This window comes from Chaetodon trifascialis, chromosome 2 (assembly GCF_039877785.1).
Source record: "Chaetodon trifascialis isolate fChaTrf1 chromosome 2, fChaTrf1.hap1, whole genome shotgun sequence".
Taxonomy (NCBI): Eukaryota; Metazoa; Chordata; class Actinopteri; order Chaetodontiformes; family Chaetodontidae; genus Chaetodon; species Chaetodon trifascialis.
This window is the reverse complement of record NC_092057.1, coordinates 24,612,605-24,637,381: the sequence shown is the minus strand read 5'-3', so window position 1 is coordinate 24,637,381 and position 24,777 is coordinate 24,612,605. Positions and strand designations below refer to the sequence as shown.

Sequence of the window (24,777 nt, the reverse complement as noted above, 5' to 3'; positions counted from 1 at the left end):
TGATATTGTTCCTGGAGAACCAACACACATCGGCTTCTTTTTTTTAGTCTGTGAGTGTGATTTATTACACTAGTTGTACAAGATTAATTATTTTATTTGAAATCACTCATTTTATGTGTTTACATGAATCACTAGTTTTGAGACTATAAAATAAGCAAGAAATGTTTTAAGTGCAATGTAAGCAGCTTTTATCCATGCGTCAATTTAAACAGCTAAATCACAGATTTAATTGTTAATACATATTGAATTATGCATGATAAAGTCTATTGCTGGTATCCATTCCCCCTACATCAGTGTCATCACACAGGGAGCCATAACTGAACACAAAATCATTAACATTAGTAACCTAAGACAAATCCTTTCACTTTCACCATGTTTGCCTCTGTTTCAGCTGTTGGATGATTTTCACCAGCAGGTCAAGCAGGCAGACTAAGGCCTGTTGCTAAAGGACACATTTTAGCAAGCTCAGCCTCCACCCCGCTGCTCTATCACTAGATCAGCAGGAACTGATTAATAAGTACAACTCTTGAGAAATGCTTATTAATTAATTACATTTGCAAATTAGGTTGACATGATCTGGAAGTGTCTATTTCTAAATTTGGGTTAACTGAAAATCAATTGTCATCCTTTAAGAAATTAGTTACAACACTAACGTCATTGTTTCTACAGTATGCACAGATATCAATGGAAAGCTCGACCTCTCTCAACCAACCTGGTTCCATATGACCCAGACAGTTTGACTTCACAATACATTACATATCACAACAATACATTTCAGGCTTTAGCTGGTAGCAATGCTGTGTGTCATTGTGCGTATATTGATCTCGCATTATTGATTTTTAAGCAAACAGGAAGTCTAACATTTCAATTACTTCCAATTCACTGATTGCAGTCCATACACATTTTTTCATATGACACTGATCTTACATGATGATCATCAGTGCCAGAGAGTGCCCAGCAGGGTTAACTAAAGCTCAAGGCCTCTCTGTACTTGAAAACTACATCTCACAGATCCAGTTTTGCTCTATGTTACAGTTCTCATCATTCCAGTCGCCAATCCCTGTCGCATGGTGCCAGAACTCCACACAGTCCTGGTTCCTCCCGTCAAAGCTGTTGGGCTGGTTTTTACCCCAGAACCTGCAGGACGAGGTGAGATATCCAAAATGAAAATAAACCCTGCCCTATCATTGGGTGAACAAAGCCAACATTGTCCAGAGGTTTTAGCCTGGAAAAAAAACAGATATGAGTGTAGTTTCTTACGATGTGGTCATCGGTGTCCCATCAACCCATTTCCACCGGCCCTCTACTCCTTCATCAGTCAGTCCAATCCAGGCTTCTTTGTCACTTGGATACAAGCCATTGATGAAGGTCTATGAGAAACAAGGCATAAACTTAAAAGTTATTGCAAAGGTGTTTTACACATAAAGTTGCGTTTTACTTTATTAGCTTGTCATACATACAGTTATTGTATTGGTGTAGCAGAACAAATAGCTTAAATTAGCTGTACTCATCAATATTTTTAATCGTAAAAATTGACTAACTGGTGAAAGCCAGATATTTCCCTGAGGAGTCTGTGGAGACCAAAAACAGAGCTAAAAGAAAGTGAATATTGGAGTTGCATTTGTGGGGTTGCCAAATACCCTTGTGTCTATAAACTGTAATATAAAGCATTCAGGGTTTTAAAAAATTGATATGGTGATACCTGAACGTACAGCCATGAAGATATAAATAAATGTGTCTGGATAAACAAACCATTTCCTCTTGGCTCGTTATGACTGCCAGGTCTGCTCCTTTGGTTTGACAGTACTCTCTGCTCAGCCTCCAGTTTTTCTTGCCAATAGAAGTGTAGTAGCAATGATGCTGAAATTTCCTCCAGCCACTGGGGCATTTCTTGTCTGAAAATACAGTGTTTTTATTGTGACAACAGTGTTTACATGCATTGAGTTGGAAGACATGATAGTGAAGTGATGTTTGGTGGTTTTCTGTAGTAAATCCAAAAAGGTTTGCTTTGTTTTTCAGGTGACAAGACATTTTGCCATATCAAACGTGTCAGGTGTGCTTTTTGTCAGTTACCTTGAATCACTGCTTTCATTCTCTCAACTTCCACCTGCAGCTGGTCTCTCTCAGCAGTCAGGTTGTCATTTTTCGTCGTCAACAGGTCTCTCTCCACCGTTACATTTTTGCAGCTGTTTTGAAGATCATTTTTCTCCTGAACCATGGAGGCATAAGAAGCCCGCAGCTCATCTGTTGTTTTTGCCAGCAAGTTGTAATTGGCCTGCAGAATGTCCTTTGCTAGGGTCAGGTTTTGGTGACTGCTTGCTAGCTTGTCTTTCTCATTGGAAGAGAAGTTGTATCTGTCCTGCAAATGCTCAACATCCTTAATCAGGTTGTTGTAATTCATCTGCAGCTGCTCTTTTGATCTTGTTACATTATTGTATTTGTTCTGCAAATTGTCCCTGTCTCTGGTCACTGAGTCATAGCTGGCCTGTAACTCATTTTTGCGTTTGACCACTAAATCATACTGTTTTTGTAACAGGTTTTTGGCTGTAGACAAGGCATCGTTAGCAGTCTGCAGCTGGTCTTGACTGACCTTTAACTGTTCTGTCTCTTCTTTTAAAGCATTGTTACTCTCCTGTAACTGGCTTTGGCTGACTTTAAGATTGTTTGTTTCCTCAGTCAGTAAATTGTTATTGGTCTGTATCTGTTGATTTCGTCTAGATAAGTAATCACTTCGTTGCTGTAAGTCATTGCGTGTCGTCTCCAGATTCTTCTTCTCTCTTCGTGCTGTCCTCAGGTCTTCCTGTAGACTCTCTTTCTCTTTACTCATGACTTTTAGCTTGTTCTGATGGTCTTGCTCTACTTTTTGGTCTGCCAGAGATGAGAGATATCAGGAAATCAGTGATTTACCATGACGAGGCAACTCTCTAAAACTTGAATATTTGACAGAGAAAACAGAGAGGTAGACTCACAGTGGACACTCTGACCTATGACCCAAGCCAACAGGAGGACACACATCAGACCGAGGCAAACTGTAGCAAGCCGGAAAGGGCTGTTTCTCAATGCATAAACTGAACGAGAGCAAGAATAGAAACAGAAACTTCAAATTGATGAAGTGTTTTAAGGAACCTGTGGTTGTCTGCTTCATCTGTAGAATACTTGACAAATGACTAAATAACAGTTTTCTTCGAAATACACTTGATTTATAATTATTTCTTAGGTCTTAAAACAACATATTACATATACCAACATATTTATGTGGATATATAATTATATAGCATATATAATTTGTAAAACTTATAACAAACCACAGGACCTGTCATTAGTTTAAAAATATGGATCATTTTTAACTTGAGTTGGCTGATAAGGATAAAATCTCACTTTGCAGTAAATGTAGTTTTACATTGTACTCTCCCCGATAGCATTAGGAAGTGTGATTCTAGCAGAAGCTTTAAGAACAAACTCAAAAATCTACTGAAAGACACTCAACTCTGTATGACCGTGTTTGTGTATGTGAGTGTGTGTATCTCTGTGTGGGTGCGTCATAGTGTTTGTGTATATATGAGTGGGTGGCTTAACCGTACAGTTTTGTGTCATTGTCTTATTGCCATTTTTCTGTGATGTTTGTTTACTGTCTTATTGCTATTTCTCTGTGATGTCTTTTTAACAAATGTCTGACTTGTGACCTGCCAAGGGACTGCAGATGTAAATTAGCTCTGAGCTAACTCTGGTACAATGCATCAAATGGGAACATTTATGTTTTTTATTATACATGGTCCCTTTACAAATAAACTTACTAATAATAATAACTGACTTATCTACACCACATATAGTTAAATTGTTAATAAAGTCAAATTGAGACAATCTGTATAGATAAAATAATCAGACAAGGATGATGTTTTTGGCCAGTCCTTAGGGTCAAATATCTGACAAATGGAGATGCCTGTCCCATTAATGCAACAGTTCTATAAATCCTACATTGCCATTAATCGGTCCTGCTCAGTGATCACTAATACAACCAAAAATATTGATTGGGATATTGGGATTGGGTGTAAACCTCAATATAAAAACTCAAAGACAGTCAGTTTTTTTTTAATCATCTGGTGAAATATATCATGATGTAGCAGTAGCTATATGAGTGGGACCAAACTAAAACAGTCCAGTTGTGGGCTGTGAAACAAACATAGTATACTGAAAAATATTAAAAAGCTCTGAGGAGCTGAGGGGAACTGGCCCTTTTCCGTTTGTCTCGTGGTTTATATTGTCACAACCCCTAACCCTATTCAGACTGAAGTTCTTATTTTGTTACCTGAATACTGGAGCTTGCTGCCATCCATGAAAAGTTGCTTATAGCCAATTTTACTGTTCTCGTAGTCCATGTTTGTCACAGTAGAGGCATGGTACTCGACAGCCATCTTTGCTTGTGCTTCATGAGCTGTAGACTTACCAGTGAAAAAAACTGTAGCGTTAGCTTCTGAAATAGCCTTTTTTTATTAAGGTTAATAGAAATCTGTCCGCTTTGTTATTTGCCTTTCATTTATGTTCTAAGTTCCCTCCAGTAAGTTTCTATCTTGACATAAAGAATAATACTGCAGACATTGTATTAACTTTTAGCAGGACATGCATGTATGCAAATTGCCAAAACTTCTTCTTCTCTTTTGCTAATTGCTTAAAGAAGTTGGTTTTCTGTTTTTATAGTGCCACACTGGATAAGAATATCAAATTTAGACCTTGAATGCCATGAATGTAAAGTAAACCTTACCTCTGCTTGTGGAGATGATAACATAGTCAATAGGATGGAATAATGAAGGAATTAAAACCAAACCTATTCACTTCCTGTAACTTCACCCACCAAAGCAGGGCACTTATGCTTCAATGTATGCCACACTCACTTTAAATCCTTGTGTGGTGTTCTCTACATGTGTGGCCAGCAGGGCAGAAACTTAGGGTTGGTCAGGAGGCGGAGTGAGAACCTCCAATCTTCCTGCTGGTGAGTTAATCAGAAAAATCAGATGAAGGCATGTGGGGTTGAAATTAATCTCAGGATACTCTTGATCAACCATAACTAATCTCAGCATTGGTGGTGCAGTTTATGGTGTCATTGTGACCAGAGAAATCACTTTTTTTTTTCTTTTTCTTTTTCTTTTCTTTTTTTTTTTTTAATTTTATCATAAACAGACAAAATGAGCTTATAAATGAAACCAGTCTGTGTTTCCGGTTGGACTAAACACCTGCCCTCTCCAAGGTCATGAGGCATGAATACCACTGTATGAGATCAGGGGAAATAAATCTGTTTGATTTAGTGTAATCAGAGCTCTACAGAGAGCAGCAGCAACGTTTTGCCAGTTTCACAACATAAACCACATATTGCTATGGACAGATATGAGGAAGAACAGATTTCACAAAACCCAAAAATGCTGAGCATGGAGTTTTCATATGAACATACTGGGAAGAAGTCTGAGTCTGGTCGCAAATTTACTTTTCTTACTCAAGTTTTGTTCCAGCAGATTTTCTGATTGAGCAAAAGGTCGTGCACTGAGCGACTAAATCCATTTTTTGTAGACTTTATTTAATCCTACTGTGATCATAATTAAAGCAGCACGTGTGTCAGGGTGGTACAGAAGTTTGTTTTCTTTTTCCAGATTCATCTGAACTTGATGGTCATTTTCATGTTGAGTAATACAGTAAATCCATTCATAAAATGCTTTATGCACACGCGTCAGTCTTATTGTTACACACTGCATTTACCCTCACTGGCTTCTATGTTTGGAAAACATCATTAAGCTCACAAGACAGTAACTGGCCCTTTAGGAACAATGGAAACTAGAGCTAACCTTTCAAAAGCTTTAACGGCTCAATAGCTTGCCAACAATTCAGCAACGCAGGCTTAGTCAGGTTCCTGTGTGAAAATCACTTGCTATAGATGGTGCAGCACATTAGTGGTCTCTATATGATGCAGCCTGTCCTGAACATGTAGAGGGCCAGTGCCAGGAAACACGCTGCTGCCCTGACAAATGTGGATGTGTGATCAATGACTCGACCTCCCATCTGTTCCACTGTTAGGACAAAGAAATGCAAAATGGGAAGAATTACCCTGTATGTTGCAAGCTGTAGTCTAAAGCATCGCCTTGTGGTCTGTATGTCCAGTCCATCTCATTCAAGATGTGCGGTCAGGAATGTTCCAGTGATCTACAGTCATTCTGGCTCACAGTGTGTTCTTTTGCATTTTCATTTGTTTCTGTGTCTAGCTTCAGGTAAAAACTCAAAACCTCTAAACTAAATTTAGCTGAACTGAATGTTAAAGGGCCAGTTCAGTGACCCATAGCTGTCATACAGATAACAACTTAGAAAAGTTGAATTTCATGGTATGGATGTTTAAGGTCATTCATGTGTTTGTGTAAGGAAGTGAGTCGCTGAGAAACTACTAGTGAGTCCTGACAGAGCTGGGATCAGCAACTACACCCTTCCATTATCTCATCCAAGCAGTTGTGTTTTCAAGATGGGCTGATAGCTCAAAAAGAACACAGACACAGACCAGGCCATAGAACGTGCAGAAAGTATTGTTCTTCACCCAGAGATAAAAATGTTTTGACTCATTTGAATATTACACTGATCAATAACAGAGTAAAGACTTATATTACAAAGCCTGCAGGGCTTTATGAGTATGAGCCATTTTAATGAGAGATTCAGTCTTCAAATTATTCAACTGGGGCACTCCACCGATTTTAAGCATTACGATTAGTTTACTCGTCGCAGTGAGTACAGGACTACTCACCGTGGAGAACAATTGTATAATGCCTAATGAGCTTCAGGAGGGAGCTTTCCAAGTTAGCAAAAAACAACACGTCACCAGGATTAGTTCTGCTTGGATGTCAGTGTTTTAACATGAAGCCTGTTTTACTGTACAAACATGAGCTTGAAGGTTTGAATGGTGTAGGCTTTTAGGAGGCAGAGCAGTCTAATAAAAGATGCTGCATTATGGGGAATGCAGGATGTAGCATTTTTGTAGCTTGGGTAGAATATCTCCGCCTCTGCTGCTTTGACTTTGCACTTCTGTTTATTGTGAGTCCTCCAACTTTATACAAATGGCATGCTATATATAGCCTTTATTTAATTAATCTCCTTGAGATTCTTTTTGCAAGAGACATCTGAGCACCGCAGATAAAAAGAGAAGCTAACATAACCAGACAAACAAAAGCACATACAGCATCAGTGACAATCACAGACATCATTAAAAACACTGCTACGTAATTACAGTAAGTAAGAAAAACGTAGACATGTACATGATAGAACACATATATTTATTTTTTATATTAAAGTTTTTCAAAGGGGATAGTCAATACTGAGCTTTCATAATAATCAAAATATGACCACAAGTTTTAAAAGTAATGAGATAGTTCTCTATTTAGGTAGTCCTCATATCTAAATTAGTAAAGAAGTGTTTTTTTCGTCTGACCCATGCCGTGTGATCATGTTCTGGTTTAAGCCCTGTGGTCAAGACAAGCCTCTGAAACTACCACCCAAAAATTAATTCATATGAGCCTTTTCTCTACCATTAAGACTTGGTGAAGTTCATATAAGTACTACTACTGATTAAGGGGGAGAAAGACTGTTGTCATGGTTCAAAGAATCACCACAGCTGACAGAGACAGAGTTATATGTACAGCATTGTCAAAGCCAGCCGTGCTGAGCTCTTCCCACACAGGTTCAGTGGTGCAATAACAGCGCTCTATTCATGTATGTAGTTTATGTACGTTGCTTGTCAGGAAAACATAAGTATTTGAACAGACAACCAAGGCTGTCATTTTCCTGGTGCTGACAGTGCTGAACTCCCATGAAGGCCATTGCTGTCCATTTTAAGTGTCTTGCTATGTTGCACACTGAGGCTGTAGTGATGATGGCGGACCCTGTAGAAAATTTGTTCTAGTAAGGATCGTCTCGCACCAGGTGTGACATACCCGTTGGTGACCTCCACACAACGGAAGCCCAAACGCTGGTAGAGCTGGTGCGCAGCACGTGTGTACGCTGTGGTTCCCAAGACAACAGATGAGTATCTGTGAGTGACAGCAAACTCCAGAACCTTCTGTCCCAGTGCCACGCCGATGCCACGCTGCCGATAGCTGCGGCCAACACACATCCGCTGCAACTCGACAGCACCGCCTGGATCCTGCTGGCCGACTGCTGCCACGACACCCACCACTTTGCCTTCCAGCACCGCTACCCACAGACAGGAGTCTGAGGTGAAGGGCAAGGACACAACATGATGAATAAAGGATGTGAAAATACAATTCATTCAAGTCTTTTGTTTCACAGCTACAACAGATAATTGCCTGCCTCAACCAACCCAATCAGTCACTGAGCTTTGATGCACAGTATCCTTTTCAGTCCTGACGTCATTACAGGTTTCCTGTGGACGCCCAGGCTCAAGGAAAGCTTGTACAGCAATGTGGTGTGAAAACTATGATTCACAGGCACAGCCAGGTAAGAGATTATGCGTCAGCGCCGGAGGAGGTGTTTAAATTGCTCTTTATTTATAAGTTGTACAATGATCTGTACAGCTGGGCATCCATTATCAGACACTGCTCTGTTTCCTCTGGACAGAAAAGTCTTCCCAATAATATGGTGAATTGCTAACAATGTGATCTTTATTCAAGTGATTCATATGATCCAATTTTATAGTTTCTTACTATTTTGAAATATTTCTCGATGTCAGACATTGAACCCCTCTCTCCATCTGGACTCTGAAACACTTGGAAATAAGGGAAAAAGCCCAGGAATTTATCCTTCTACCCCTGAATAAATCTCATATGTTTTATTTCATGAATTTATTGTACAGATTTAATACAAATATTTTCAATGGACTGAACCAGAAAAAGAGAATACTATTAGTTGCAGCCAACATAGGCGACACTGTGTCTTAGTTTTAAATCAGTTTAATGAAATTGCTGTCATCTCCATACAGAACCGTATCTTCCTGCACTTCCAACTTTCATTGTAATAATCAATAAAAAGTAACTTTTTTTTCTGCTGCAGAAATTTGATTATTTTCCCTCTTGGATGTATTTCAAGGCATTAATATTTTTGATGAATTAGCAAAACAAAGAAACAGGACATGATACAGAAGTTTGTAGTTTTCACTGGATGTGTGAATCTACAAACCTGTAATTAGTGTAAATACATTGCTCTAACACTGCATTTAACTGACATTGTGTCATTTATAAGGACTTCAGTCTTCATTTTGGGTCCAAACTGTGCTGCAAGTATGGCTGTGTGCAATTCAAAAACACTCATGACCCTTATATTACATGCAGAGGCTCATTCTTATGTATCACTGCTTATCAGGGAACAAAAGAGGGTGCCTCAATTTTATCCCTGTCACTCAGAAATAGATCATTTTTCAGTACATTCTGCATTTGAAATGTAAGTTATACAATAGATACCTGGTGGTTTCATATAAAAGCCTTCGATGTCTGCCATGTCTGTGCTCATGGCGTGCTCCAGGTAACCATGGATCACACGTCTGCTGTAGAAGTAGCGCCCACACAGCACAATTGCAGGGAGGAGTCCTATCACCCACCAGCACATGGTGATGATAAAACAAACAACTGCCAGAGCAAAGATATGAGCAGATGTGTAAATGTAACGACAAACTAAAGTTCTTACACTTTTAACTTTCTCCATGCAACAAGCACAATGTCAGATTCATTTGAAAACTGCATTATAAATTACAATAACATGAGAAAAACACAAGAACTAATAACCAGAAAAGACAAAGAATGTTTTTATTGCAATCAAGAAATCTTTATGGAAAGAAGGCTCTGTGAGAACATTTCTTAAGATGTGTCTCAAAAGAAAATGTAGTCACCTGTCACCTGGTTGGTGTCAATGCTCAGTGTTCTTGCAATTATCACCCCCACATATTTCTGTGCAAGTCGCAGAGAATTAGAGAAATATGTCATTTATGTAATAATCTTACCTGTCATAGCAGAATAGAGCAGGAGACTCTCAGGGTGATGTCTCAAGCCTCTGAAGGCCGTGTCTGGAACCATCTCCATCAGCCCTTCACAAAAGATCAGCTGGACTGCAGATTTGTCCTCCGGCTCAAACTCACGCACAACTATAGTTTGAAGTCCATTTTGAGTGTTTAGTCCTTTGTCATGTTTCTGGACAGAATTTGTGTGTGCTCTTTCCTCCATATCAAACTTTAAAGATTAGGTATGGAATTCGTAGCTGAGGTCCAACCGCTGGCTTGCTTGTGCTTTCTGTTGTGCACAACTTTCTCTATGCCGCCCGTCTTTGTGAGAAAGTCTGGTACCCAGAGGTGTTGCAGTTGTTGTTGGAGCACTTCTCCACTTGCAGGCATACTATTCAAGATTTGTCAGTTGCTGTTTGCTGTTCAAAGTTGGCCCCTCCCCAGCGGTGCTCTGATGCTACCCTCTCAGGATGAGCAGTCAGACCCGTCAGATGACCTGAGCCTTTCATGTGTAATCACCTACCCCAGCAAAAAATATTGTTTAGAAGCTACTCAGGTCAGATGTGTGAGAAGCAGATATACAATCCCTATACATAGTGTTAAAAGTGGATTTGCTCATTTTGTCACGACAACTGTGGTCAAAAGTAGTGGAGCTCACAGTGAGCCCCCAACACGTGCGCACACACAGACACATTTATCACCTATCTTTGTTATCATTTTCTTCACACGTTTCCTCAAGAAAATGCAACCTCTTGGTGTTATTTCTTGCATTTCAAGCAAACATGATTTAATTTAATAATAGTACTAGTGATAGTTATAGAAGTAGTAATTTCCATATTGTGGCACACATATTCATTATTAATTCAACAAATGAATCCACCATTCTGCTTATTATTATTATAAATAAGTGTCATCCTATTTCCACTTGGATTTTTTTGTTGAGAATAATCACCAATTATGACATATTTTGAGGGGGAAAAAACAAGAATTTACTCATATTATAAAAATTAAGTTTAATACTTTAAGTGTAATACCTAACACCTTTTCAGCCTCTTTTCAAGCAAAAAAGTAATAAGAACAAGAAATAAGTATAGAAATAAATTCTTTGATTCAAAGCAACTGAATATAAAGTCACAATCAGAATTTCAAAATCTGTTCATATTCTTTATACAGTATATATGTACGTGCGTGTGTGCATAATTATATATATGTATATACTAATAACTAACATTAAATTCAAAAATGTCTTTTCTGCGGTTTTTGTGGTGCCCTGGCTATTTAAGGGTAAGTTAATTTAATCCTACCTGTCTTTGAGAGAGCTGACTTTTGTCGAACATCATCAATGTCGGGTTAGAAGTTTTTATGTTGGAAATTAGCTTGCAAGCTTTACCAAAGGATCACAAAGGAAATGTTTAGTTGTTATTTCTGTGGCAAGTCCGTTAAGACATTGAGGGATTATGTGCTTCATTGCAAAAAATTTTTTTTACCAGAGGCGTAATATATCTGCTTCTGTTGGTGTTATTGTAAGGACAACTGTTGCTGCCTTTAAACGCACAGAGTTGTGAACACCAGTGTCAACACACTAAAGATCTAATCACTCACTTGAAGTGGAAGGACGTGCAGTGAGTTGTCCAGTGAGAGGATGCCCAAATGTTTTCAAGGTCAAATCTTCATTTACCACCCACATGTCAAGGAAACACAGAGATTTAACAGAGCACAATATCAGTGACTTATACTGTGGAAGAGATGAGTGCAGACAGATAGGTTTGTCTGTGGGAGAGACACTGGAATGTTTCTTAGAATCTGTTCTGTGGCAGAATTGCGAGCAGGGAGAGTTTATTGTTAGCTGTCTTTGTGCAGTATCTACTGCTAGTTTGCCACTTCATGCACGGTCTGACACCTGAAGTGACATTATTTACATAATTACCCAGAATTGATCCTGAAATTTGACTCCTTTGGTCAATGCACCATTTTCTGGTGCTAATGTACAGTACATGGCAGAATTCCTTTCTCAGCACCATCTGTACTCAGTTAGGAAAGCCAGTGCAATGATGCAGTGATGAGCATAAGTGGCTTGACTGATTTCTCCCCATTAATGCAGAGCAAAGCAACATACTAAGCAGCACTATTACTAAGATGTTGGCAGACCTCCCAGCACCAGTTCTAAATATTTTAGAGGTGACTCTCCAATTGTTGGTTATATTTCAGTTCATCCAGGAAGATGATCTGTTGTCAGTATTGAAAATTCAAACTCCTCCTCATCCTCATCCAGCTGCCTGATTCCTACTGCAGATTGACACCTTTCCCATTCCATGGGAGAAGTTTCCTGAAGCCTTGATGCAGTGTTTGGAAGGAGAGAAAGGCCAAGCCCATGGATACAGTGAGAAATGATAGCTGATTGTGATTGATGATTGTTGCGTCTGAGATGACGGATGCCACAGTGGCATGGATAGGCGTCAGGACCAGGATGTGGCTCACTGATCATGCAGTGACCTGCTCAAATTGAAAATGGGAAGCAGTCTTCAAGTCCAGGGATAATGAAGCACCAACAGCCAGCTCCTTGCCTGTGACTAGAATGAGCATTTGCCCTGCCTCAGTGTCCACTATCCCGACGATCTGGGCTCCACACTTGAGTTCCTTCAGAGGTAAAGAAACACTTTTTTCTGTCGTCCTTTAGAACAAATCACTGTATACAGTGGTTGATAATGAATTATTCTGTTCACCAACGTGTTTCTTATTCATCAATCCAAAGAGGGTTGCAAAGGTTCAAGACATGTTAAAGATGGACTCATTAACTGTCAAATTGAACTCTGACACAGCAGCAGCTGGATGGAACAGTGTCCACTTCACTGTACTATAACTGTTAACCACTGTCATTCTGAACAGTATTCTTTGATGTGTTGTGATGTGCTTTTGTTTTGTGTTTTAACCAGAGGTTTTTTCATTCTGTTAAATTTTATTTTTTTGCCATTTTTGTTTTTTTGCAGCTCATTCTGTGGAAGACCATCTTTCTTTATATAATTCTGAAAGTGGCAAGCAGTCATTTAGTTCATCAAGATTTTAAATTACATGGAGTTTTCCAATTTTGGCCTCTTGTTTTTATTGCCAGCAACAACTTCTCAGAGGATTTGAAATAATCTCCAAAACTGGCAGAGGATTTGAGAGCTTCTTGGCAATCCATGCATTTGAGTTAATAAAACTGCCTTTTAAGAACATTTGAGCCTCTGTTTCACTGCTTTTGTGACTCTTCAGAGAAGGCTAAAGGCTGGTGTCTTTGCCAAGATCCAAGAACTCTCTGCAGCTCATCTCTTAACCAGAACCAAGAGGAGAGAGCACATGAGTCCAGTTTTAGCAGCTCTGCACTGACTTCCTACAACATTCAGAATTGATTTTAAGGTCCTCCTCCTTATATACAAAGCCCTTAATGGATTAGGACCAGGCTACATTGCTTTGCCCTGTGTTTATGTTGTATTTAGCTTGATTTTTTGCATTCTCTGTATGGATATATGTTCTCATTTTAATAGGAAGAGCAAAACAACTTGCCAATGCTGTCATTCTTTCTGATCAATCGATACATGGCCTAAATGTATTCATGTACACAGTCTAAATAAGATAATTATATCAGAGATACATTTAACCGGGTTGAAAATTCTATAACCCATCAACATATTGGGGCGAAATGCTAAATATTGAAATAGGTAGATGAGCAATCTGAGCCAGTATATATTGAATTCAGTCTTTGGGGATGTTTATTTAGGCCAACAGCTGTACTGTCAATCTGCTGAGGAACATCCCAGACAATACATCTGGTGAATTGTGACAGCAGGAAGCAGATAAGCAGAGCAGCAGACACACTGGCTGATGGCTGGGCTCTCTGTCAAGAACAGCTGACAGCAGGTCAGGTGGTCTTGGCATTGAAGAGCTGACTTGGGCAGCTTGGCTTGGTTCTTAATATTCTGTCAGTCTGGAAAACTGGTTCAGTGGATGTGGAAAGTAGCACAAACCCACACTGAAAAGTATGGTGGGAACTGCTTATTGCTTCAGGGGGGAATTTTCTGACTGGAGAATGCCACCACGTATTGCTTATCTCAATGAACAGATGTCTAATAATCACATAAAAAATACAGTTTATCAATGAGCGCTACAAAGGGATGTAACTAATCAAATACAGACATCTTATAATAGTTTCCACAGAATGAAAATAGACCGTGGCGGTGACGGCAGAATGCGTGGGGCCGGGAGGAGGCGGGGAAACTGGTGGGGAATGATTCACTTTGAGTCCAAGAACTCGCAAAAACTCTGTTGAGATCAAAAAGAATCAGTGAACATCAGACAAGGCCATGCATGCCAAATGTGACATGAGGGTGGGATCAGTTGGATTCTATATTTAACTGCGATGACGCCTTCTGGTTGTGATGCATGTGAAATGATACTGTCACAAATGGTGCAGAGAGTGAGGAAAGGCAGGCGAGAATCGCTAAAATGAGAGCAAGAGACAAAATCTGGAAGGACAGGGAAGCCTTTGCTAACAGGAGCACTTTTCAGGCATTGTTACCTGTAACTTGCTCAGAGTGAACTGAATGATGGAGCTCATACCGTCGGTCTGACAGGCACTTCAGGAAAAAGTTTAAACACACATTTCTGTCTCCTTTACATGCAAATGAGAAACAGCACCGCCTGCTTCAGATTTACTTTGTCACTGCATTTTAACAAACTCATTACTACACAGGTGAAGCAGAAACATAACTTTCAGTAGTGTCAAACCAGAACTCACTAATGGGCAAACGTTGAATATCTTTTAAAATTTTACCTTTTAGTAACAAAACCGCAAAAACAAATGTCCCCAGACATTCACTCTTCATTTTCACCTCTCATTCCCTTTGCAATATGTATACTATGAGCACATGTTACCACCCACTCACTACAGCTCAGTCTTCCTATGATATGTTTAATATCATCTCATCTGTCATTCTTATTTATCACCCTCTGGTTCTTCCCTGTACTCATTAACATTAATGCAAATAATAATACAATAAAAATACCTTAAAAACATAGTCTGATATTTCGGGAAATATGTGTATTCACTTTCATTCTGTGAATTTGAAAGTATATATATAAGTATATATATATAAGTATATATAAGTGTCATATTTATAGCATATATAAGTGTCATATTTAGCACCCAGCCTCCTGTCAAAATGTCACCTGTCAACAAGTCCCACTGAAGCGTTTTACAGCTGGGCATACAGCAGAATGCCTTTTCGAAACATGAGGTCATTCAGGCCTTTCACTTGATGGCTGTTTCATGAGCAGTCACAATATCTCAGTCTAAACTTAAATTGACATTACTAGTGGATTCAGACAGTCTCCTGCCAGTTAGTGATTGCATCATCTTGGACTCCTTGCCGTCTTTTTATCATCTGTGGTATTGATTCTAAGGTCAAACTCACTGAAGATTTCTCACCCGGGAGAGTTTCCTGTCTGTGATGTCATTTAAGCCTCTCACTGATTTGCCACACTTTGATCATCCATATCTGGCGATCCCCCAGACACATTCAGATCTTTTTTCTTATTTGTTTATCCTACTGCTGCAGTGACATGAGCGCTAACTCATTTTTAGCCTAATTTAGCCGGTGACTCAGTAAACTCAATAGGCTCCCACAGCTAAAGCCATTATATGAGACATATTTTCTTTATGCATTAAAATTTGAACCATGCAAAATGTACATTGCCATCCATAAAACCTTCCCACAGCAGATGTAAATACACCATAATTTCTATGGACAAAATCTAACAAAGCAACCCACACCTTTGAAAGAGAACATTAAACAGTTTCAGCGCGGTTTGTCAAAACTCAGAAGCAACACAGAAATGCAGAAAAAAAAACTACTGTTCAAGTGTCTCTAGGGCTGTGCCAAAGGTCATTCTCTTTACATTTAAAACTTCTATTGAGGTTTTCAATAAAGCTTCAAACTTTTGTCATCATGTCTTATGGTGCAACGACCTAAAATGTTTTTCAAAAACCCTCCAACAAAATCTGCAATTTGAAGTGATTCACTGGATTAAATGAGGTTTTTATCAAATCAACTTTCTTTAGCGACTCTAACTCAGCAATATAAGTCAGCATACACACATTTGCATTACTGACTTTGCACTTTTTTGGGACCATCATCATTAATCTTACAAAACTTCCGAAATGGAGAAACTTCCTTCAGCATTTTTCTACAGCCGTTGAATGAAAGCGATGACGTCTGGGTGAGGCGCTGAGCAAATGCAGACACATAACATCTTTTCTGGGATGACTTACATAATTTACTAGAATATTGTTAGAGGCAAAATATTTTTTTTGTTATTGTGCTGATATAAATGTTATTGTGGTGCTGTTAGACGAATTATACCGGTGTATGCCTCCGCTTGTGTGCCGCAAGCGGGACAGCAAAATTTTGGGTTTTGAAAGGCTAAATGCCAACAAAGGTGGATTGAAGCAGAATACTTTATGGGATAAAACATACTGCAAATTTGGGAAATGATGACATCTGTCTTTTTTTTTTCTTTTTTTTCAATATATTTTAACTTTTGGACTTCATAGCACTCTGGAATTGGAAAGTGGCAGAAAAAATTCTATGCAGCCACCACTGGATTCTACAAATAGTACTAGTGTGGCCTAATCTTTATCTGTGCAGAACTACTGACTTTAAACAGACTGAATAGACGTGCAACAAAAGCATTTAAATGTTGATTTAGAATTTGAATGTCATTGTTGCTTGAATTGTCATTGAAGCTTCAAACTTCTAAACAAAGCCGTGTTCGCAAGCGATTCAGAAGGTTGTGAACTCTGCAGTCACTGAAGACTTCAGTCATTTATGCTAATTTGTGTGCTCTGACTGGAAAGAAGAAGAGAGAACTGGATGAGAGCCAGGGACAGAGTTTCTTCAGAAAAGCAGCAAACCACTCATTTATTCTATAGGGAAACAGCTGCCCTTGTTCTGTTTGTTAGCGAGTGCTACACTGAGTCAAATCCCCTGGTGGCCCAGGCTGTTCAGTTTGTGCTGAGTGGGCTACAGTGTGGAGGCCTGCGTCCTGGTCTGTCATTTTCCTGTTCCCCCACCATGCCTCTGGTCAAGTTGTGCTTGCTGTTGCTTCTCTTGCTTCCTGGTGAGCATTAGTCACCGTTCCGTTTGCTAATGAAAAGTAGTACAAAGGGGTTTTTTATTATCATTACTGTGATTACTACAAAACAAGCAAAATTAATGATCTTAAAGTGATTACTTGACCTGGAAGAAAGTTTGAGGATTTTCACATCCATGAGCAGTGTAGGAGTTGTAGCTCGTTTTACACATTGTCTCCCAGATTAAGTTCAAGAGGCCAGTGTGCTTATTCAGAACTGTTTGTTGGAAGATGCCTGTGAATATTCTCATTCATCCAGGTCATTGTAAGCTTCCAGGCATTCAACTGTTCGCAACTGGACTTTGTCAGTTTGTCTTGGAAGACAAGACAAACTGACAAAGTCCAGTTGCGAACAGTTGCCCGGAAGCTGTTTGTTGGAACCCTCTTCCCCCAATCATCGCTCTGACCTCGGATTCGGTGCGCTCTGTCAGACCATTTGTTTAACCTTCCAGAACTGGTGATCCAATATTCACACCTACTTAGCGCCATTAATGGTCAGGTGTGAAGTGGTGAGAAGGATGCCAGGGTCTGAACGTCCCCCTCTACCTCTCTTTTTTAATTGTTTACACGACTATTTTTTCACTTTTCATCGAAACCACCATGTCCAACACAATGAATGTCTTCCAGGAGAAACAGTCTGAAACTGGTGGGGAAACACATATTTTTGTTTGATATAGCAATTGAACACTGTACCTATCAGATTGGGGTTAACGGGAATGGACCCACATACAAGTTATCACTGTTGGCAGATGACCTGCATCTCTATAATACAGATCTAATCACTGGTCCTCCTCACCTCCAGGGCCTACTGAAACTTTATGGAATACTTCAAACAAATTCAAGCTGTCAAGACATTATACTGTTCCCTGTTCATAACTTAGCTAAGCCGAGCACCTATAACCAATTTCCTTTTAAAGTCGAACAGGAATGCTTTGTGTACCAAAGCATTTGTATTACTAGTTCATTTAAAGCGCTGTTTAAATGTCAAAGACAGACCGGGAACACTAGTCAAACATCCCATCTCCCTCAGTTCAAATGACAATATAACCTATAAGCCTTTTTTTAAAAATTGAACTTGTCTTATTTCTACCTTCATCTGGAATAAATCCCTGTCTTGGATCAGAGGTCCAAATTGGAGGTTGTGCTAGGTCTGCCAATTTTTTTTACATTACCATTTGTTGGCAAGTTTTTCTCAGTTAATAGTCTGGATGACCACATTTGTAGATGGAGAGGAACCCCTATGGTCAGCCATGGAACTACAGTTATACCCTTCATGTCTCTCCAATATCCATGACTCTGAAAAGTCTTTTGATTTTTTTTTTTTTTTTTTTTTTTACAAAGGGTGAAAAACCTGTTTAAATATGAAATTGTCTGTGAGATTAAGAGTGCATGTTAGTCTAAGAGTAACTGTTGGGCCCACGACACTAAAAAGACTCAACAGTGTGTTCCAGCATCCAAGAACCACCCGCCTCTTCACCTTCACCCACACACTCAACACAGCCTTCTGAAGTAAAGTCACCACTGTTTGATTAACATCAGTCTCTGAGCCACAAGCAAATAGTCAACATGTTGCCAGCACCACCAGCGTTCAGCCAAGCTCGCCAAACAAACTAAAGAGGCACCCTCAGCTACCTCACCTTCGTAAGCAACAAAACACGTACTTCTGTCAGTTACATCATTAGCTATTAGCTAACATTTAACAGCAAGTTAAGATGATCAACATTTTGCCAGGACTGAAGACTAGACCGAAACCAGAGCTCTCGATACAAGCAAAATTGATGATGGCTGCATTGTACCCTAAGCCTGGCAGATCATCATCAGCTGGTCTGTGTCTTTTTTATGTATAAAGAGGATTGCAATACACATAGGTAACACTAGGGTTGGGCAAGATGCAGCTGAAGCCCCACCAAGAAATGGACATCTGACAAACGAAATTCTGCTCTGACGAGAGAGAGAACAGCAGGGTGAGACCACCTGCGACCTGCTACCATAACTCCCCCTGCATGACTGGCCATGGCCTGGCCATGCTGTCAGCTGTCAGCTGTGTTCCTTCGTTGAAAAATTGGTTTTGCATATGTTTTATAGGGAAGGAAAGGCAAAACAGTTTTTACATAAAATATCAAAGACGTCCAAGAGTAACAACACCAGGCTGAAAAGCAGTTTCACAACTCTCTCTGATTGAAAATCTGAAGTCTGATTCACTTCTGATCAGATCCCTCATGTCACTGGGTCCGAGAGTGTCCTGTGACATCACTGCAACAGTGAGGAGTAAAACTACTGAGGTCAGCAAAGTTACACTTTAAGACAAGAAATACACAAGCTAATGTAGATGTATGAATGGATCTTTTAAATAATTAAATATAATATAAGATAAGAAGATCTATAATGAAATAAAATAGAATAAGAAATACTGATGCTATTCCCAAACCCCTCAGTGCTGAAGACCCAGTTAATTTCCAGCAAGGCAGCAAGTTTGAATTAACTGCTAAAGTGTTGTTATACTTTTGATTCATTAGAAACGTTGGCTGAATGACAGTTAAAAAAAATGTCACAAATTGTTTGTAATCATGAGTGGTTTGATCATTTCCCCTGGATGTAAATAATTTACATCACCTCCAGCCATTTTGCAGCTGCCTGTTCAGAAAGGCAATCTGTGTTCATTCTGTAGAATCAAGAAAAAAATGAAGAAGCAACTGTACAATAGAAAGATAAATGACTGGTGACTGAGGTGACACCTCATAGACACAGCCAGTCATCCCTGCTAGAACAGAACATGCCCAAGGATGATAGAGGAGGCAGAGCAGAGGAGGGAGGACAGGATGAGAAAGGAGAGAGTTAGAGATAGTGACAAAGAGGTGAGAAGATGTTGGGATGAGCACAAGTTTTATTCTGCGCTGCAAGATACAAGAGAGAGGAGGGATTGGAAAACACGTGCAGAGGCTCCATGTGAGTGCGAGAAACGTGGACCTGAAGATATAAAGAAAGAGGGGGGCAGTGATCTGTAGAGGGCCGGCTTCAGAGAGTCACTGTGGTTAAAGCGTGTGATGTAGTTGGCCTGTGACAGTTTTAATCGGTGAGGCAAAGAGGAAAATTAGGACACTGAGGAGTGGGAACTGTGGGTAGGAGGACTAATTTATTGGTGCTGTATCATGATTACATGAGATAGAGAGATCAGACATGCTCACCCCCTTAGTTTCCAGAAATATTTTCTCTGAGCCTTTTAGCTTCTGGCAGTTATTAACATTAGCCAAAAAAGAAATGACTGTGGGACAAACCGCTGCTTCTTCAAGATCACAAAATTGTCACCTCCCGGAAACCATGTTGGCTGGTTGACTGTCTGAAGGAAGAGTGGCCCTAAACTGAAGCCCACGGTTCACCACCAACCAGTTCATGTTTCTGATAGGGTCTTCCCACTCAGCGACACACCTCCTGAGAAACCAACTGACCAGTGATGACATGTTTAACCACATGTCTTCATTCAACCACTGGCTGTTGAGGTGATGTGCAAAAAATAATGTAGGCTTGGAAGATCTGGTCTGATTAGCAGAGATGGAATTCATCTCACCTTGGCATGAAATCTGATCAAGTTTATTAGTAAACCAAAACCATGACAACCTAGAGTTGAGTCCAGGAGGCAGAACTGCGGTCCAGCAAGGTAGTCTTCACTTTCATTAGACTTGATAGTTCATAGTTACCATCCCAAAACCCCACAAAGACTGTCTGCCCCCAATCACTTAAATAATTTAAATCAAAAGTACACAACAGAAGAGGAGTTACACATAAAAACCTGATGAAAATCAACACCTCCACTGCAAGTGGGCTCTTAAACATCAGATCTATGTCTTCTAAAGCTGTGTTATTAAATAATTTGATATCATCTTACAATACGGATTGGTTTTGTCTTAGTGAAACCTGGTTATGTCATGAAGCTACCCACACCAGTCAAATTAATACTCACATTCCTCAAGGCACTGGCTGAGCAAGTGGAGCTGCTGCCATTTTTCACTCAAATAATCAACCCTAAACCTAAACTCATTTGCTCATTCAAAAGTCTTTCACACCAAATGTGGAAAAAATTACATCCAGCTCTATTTGTTACAGTGTGACATGTTCCTGATCCGTATTCTGAATTTTTTATCAGAATTCTGAGTTTTTATCAAGTTTCGTCCTTAAAAACAGATAAAGTACGACTTGTAGGTGATTTAAATAATAATGATGTGGACGTCAATAATGGCAGCCTGCGTTTTCTTCATTATTAGATTTAATTAGCTTCTCTCAGAGCATTCATGAACCCAATCAATGTTTGGACAGCAGGTCAACCTTGTTCTGGCATATGGCATTGAAATTGAACATTTAATAGTCTCTTCACAGAATAAAAAAATCTGAAATATCACAGTCAGTGGAATAATGCGAATAGGGCAACTGCAGGGAAATAGTCTGATATTCTGAGGTGGAACATCTGGACAGAAGACTGAATGAAAGCATTTAGACACAGTTATTGTGAGGAATACTGAACTCAAAGCATGACACCTCCCAGTCACGTCTTTCAGCCTGGTGTTGGGGTAGTGCTATCCACAGGAAACGCTAAATCATATCCTGCTCTGTAGGATACTGCAGCAGGACTATGGTTAACCCTTGCATCAGATATAAATCCATCTTAAGTGCGTCCAATGGTCATGATCTCACCTCTCACTCCTCCCTGGGATTAGCTGAAAGGCGAGGTACGAGTCTGTTGACCGAACTACACTACAAGCTCTTCTTAGTGTGGAAACACAGCGGCTGCACCCAAAGCTTCTCCCAGTTGCTGAGCTCTCAGGCACTGAATCCACCTATCTGAAACCAGCACTTGGTCTCAGTTACCTGCACCATATGCTTATACTTAACTTGGAGTTCACTGCTTTAAGACTTAACCTACTTGACATTCAAGCCTCAAATGGTGGCCTGGTAAACATACAGCATCAGGCCTATGCTTTACAGCAACACAGGGAAAAACAAACTCGCCCTCAACGTTGTCCAGAATTATCCAATAAAAATGAAGCGCACATGACTGTTCAGACCTACGGTTACTTCCTATATAAAAGAGGAAGAGATACCAAATTTCATCAAAGTCCTGAAGTTTTTCTTTTCATTTTGGGCACATCATCTGGTTTCAGAAGCCTGAGAATGAGTTTTTAGCGGTCACCCTCTCCAAAGAGGATCAGTTCCTGAAACTAGCGTGCAGTTAGCTTATGAAGACTTGTGACTGAATTACAGCTCTGATCTCACTTTGGGGTACAATCTGCCATTTCCTGGGAGATTAAGCATGTAGAGGAGCTGACTATCCATGTCACACTCGCTGCATGAGCTCAGTGACTTTGAGCTCAGCATGAGGTGAACATGAAAGAGAATTCTGCATGTGTGAAGAGAGTTTTCTAGTGAAAAAATAAGCGGCAAAGGTCAGGCTCAACTGATGCTAAGTACCTCGTTGTCATGAGCCACAATAAGTGTGTTTGGTCTGTTCTCTGTTTAGTTTTCTTCACGCTCCTTGCTACCCTTCAGTTTGTCTTTGTTCCCCTTTTTCCTCCTCTCGGTTTTTATTTCTCCTCAGCACATCACTGTTGTTTTCTCCTCCCCCCATTCTCTCTTTATCATCTCACTTTAAATGACAGCTGGACAGATGATGTCAGAATCCATCTGAGACATCTGTATGCGAGTGTCTCCATCTGTTTGGTACTCTCAGCCTTCTGTGTGCAGTGTTTTTATTGCATGCATCCATATTTCTGTGAAAGGGCAGACTTTAATAAAAATAAAAAATAAAAAAAGGGGGGAGGAACAGGATCACAGCAGAGTTCATGACGCACGCATCTCCTCACAAACACTAAAATACACACCAAAATGCAAATGCCTATGTCTTGGTAAACACGCAGATATTTTGGGGCCACCCAGTTGAGAAAACGTGTGCTGCTCATGCACGTAAGAGCGTGTCTTTGCTTTGCATGTTTGTAGGTGTACAGGCATGCATGTGCGTGGAGATTATGTGATGCGATGAGGAACGTCTGTCTCCCAGTGGGCCTCTCTCAAGCCGTACCAGCAACAGCAAACACTGCCAACGAGGGTGCATTCGCACGTGTGTGCATGCACACTTAAGCCTTCCAAATGTTCTCGGCTGTGAAGGGATCCAAGTACATGACTCAAACTTCACACCTCTTCTGTTTCTATCTGTCTTCCGTTGCTATCTTTCTGTTTCACTCTTTCACACAAATTCTTTCATCTCATTCTGTGAACAGCAAATTCTATTTTCCAGCCCATATTGGCGTCAATGACTTTTCACCTTTTTCAGTCTTTTTGTTAACACACACACACACACACACACACACACACACACACACACACACACACACACACACACACACACACAATGAACAGTCTGTGTTCATTATTTATTCTACAGTATATTGTGTGAGTATCTATGGTAGATGAATAACATCACACACCACGGCCTCACATATTACCATAGAGATGGAAAAATGTACGTTTCCTCTCTTGGTTGTGCAAAATCTGCTCAGTACAAAGCAACTCAGAGCAACAAATAGCACGTTAATGAAGATCGAAATTTTCCTCTGAGTTGATTTGTACTGTGCAGATTTTGCTTTTAATGTGAACACATTTCCAAGCACAACCTAGAGATGAAATGTCCATTTTTTCCATCTCTATGGTAATATTTGAGGCCATGGTGTGTGATGTTATTCATCTACTATAGATACATACATGATACCAACAACAGCACCTCTACGTGGCTGTACACCAGATCAAAAGTCTTTCTCTCATGTTGGCTTGCTGCAGCAAATGACTTCTGTTCTCATCTTTGATATGGAAATTATTTAGATTCCTATCAGCTGTGAAGAACAAAAGAGAAAGAAATGACAAAGATGTGTGCACAAAGGGCTTTTTTCTGAAGAAATTGAAATAGCATCATGTGGAGAAATGTAAAGAAGAAAATATGAATGAAAAGAAATGTAGAAACTGGGCAGAGCTTTATTCACAGCTCTAGAAAGAACAGACACACGCACTAACCGGATGATATTGACACAAGTTGTAGTTCAAGTTGTCTGTAATAAGTGTGAGAGAAAACATGGTTCAGAGGAGCTTGTCAGCTCATTTTAGAGGTCACATGTTAAACTGAAAAGGGAACAGACAAAGCGCAGAGATGTAAGGAGAAGAGCAAAGGACATGACATCAAGAATGCCTTAGGGGAAGAGGGCATGTGCGGGAGCAAGGGAGCAGAGACCTGATTACGAGAAATGAGACAGATATCAGATTTATTGTACAGCAGTCTGAGCGGTTGCATCAATTCAACTCCCAGAAACATAAAAGGGTGAATAATGTGCCAATTGCGTATGTTCATGAGAAAGTGAGAAAATGTTTGCATGATTGTGAATATCAGTGTGTTTGTGTGTGTGGTGGAGAGAGAGAGAGAGGGATGGGGGCCCAGCAGGTGGAGGGAAGTTGTGACAAAGTAGTGACGCATTTGCAGAAGCTCTGAGCAGCCAGCCTCCCTCTCCATCTCAACTTTGCTCCCCCTCTTCTCATGAATAAACGGGGAATCATTAATATTCATCTATTCAGTATACTGTCGCTTCCACAGACACGTTCAGATCCCA

The 24,777-nt window shown here is 40.0% G+C and overlaps 2 protein-coding genes across 2 annotated transcripts; both read right to left on the bottom strand.

Moving 5' to 3' along the window:
* Window positions 1–45: 45 nt before the first annotated feature.
* Window positions 46–4,913, bottom strand: LOC139350392 (CD209 antigen-like). Its single transcript, XM_070991736.1, has 7 exons — window positions 4,760–4,913; window positions 4,307–4,439; window positions 2,970–3,068; window positions 2,074–2,868; window positions 1,753–1,895; window positions 1,261–1,370; window positions 46–1,137 (listed from the first exon to the last, which is right to left on the bottom strand). Exons 1-7 carry the CDS (start codon window positions 4,781–4,783, stop codon window positions 999–1,001), a joined length of 1,443 nt encoding a protein of 480 aa, XP_070847837.1. The 5' UTR covers window positions 4,784–4,913; the 3' UTR covers window positions 46–998.
* Window positions 4,914–7,798: 2,885 nt separating this feature from the next.
* Window positions 7,799–10,193, bottom strand: LOC139337374 (N-acetylaspartate synthetase-like). The gene is made up of 3 exons (XM_070971919.1): window positions 9,974–10,193; window positions 9,438–9,602; window positions 7,799–8,232 (listed from the first exon to the last, which is right to left on the bottom strand). The coding sequence occupies exons 1-3, from the start codon at window positions 10,191–10,193 to the stop codon at window positions 7,799–7,801; spliced, it is 819 nt and encodes a 272-aa protein (XP_070828020.1).
* Between the last annotated feature and the right edge of the window lie 14,584 nt (window positions 10,194–24,777).

Coding starts and splice junctions, on each gene's coding strand:
- LOC139337374 (XM_070971919.1), bottom strand. CDS start 10,193: ATGGAGGAAAGAGCACACACAAATTCTGTCCAGAAACATGACAAAGGA. Junction 9,603..9,973: donor GCTCTATTCTGCTATGACAG/GTAAGATTATTA, acceptor TTGCTCTGGCAG/TTGTTTGTTTTATCATCACC. Junction 8,233..9,437: donor CTTTTATATGAAACCACCAG/GTATCTATTGTA, acceptor CCTTCACCTCAG/ACTCCTGTCTGTGGGTAGCG.
- LOC139350392 (XM_070991736.1), bottom strand. CDS start 4,783: ATGTTATCATCTCCACAAGCAGAG. Junction 1,896..2,073: donor AATGAAAGCAGTGATTCAAG/GTAACTGACAAA, acceptor CTGTATTTTCAG/ACAAGAAATGCCCCAGTGGC. Junction 1,138..1,260: donor GGGACACCGATGACCACATC/GTAAGAAACTAC, acceptor CTCGTCCTGCAG/GTTCTGGGGTAAAAACCAGC.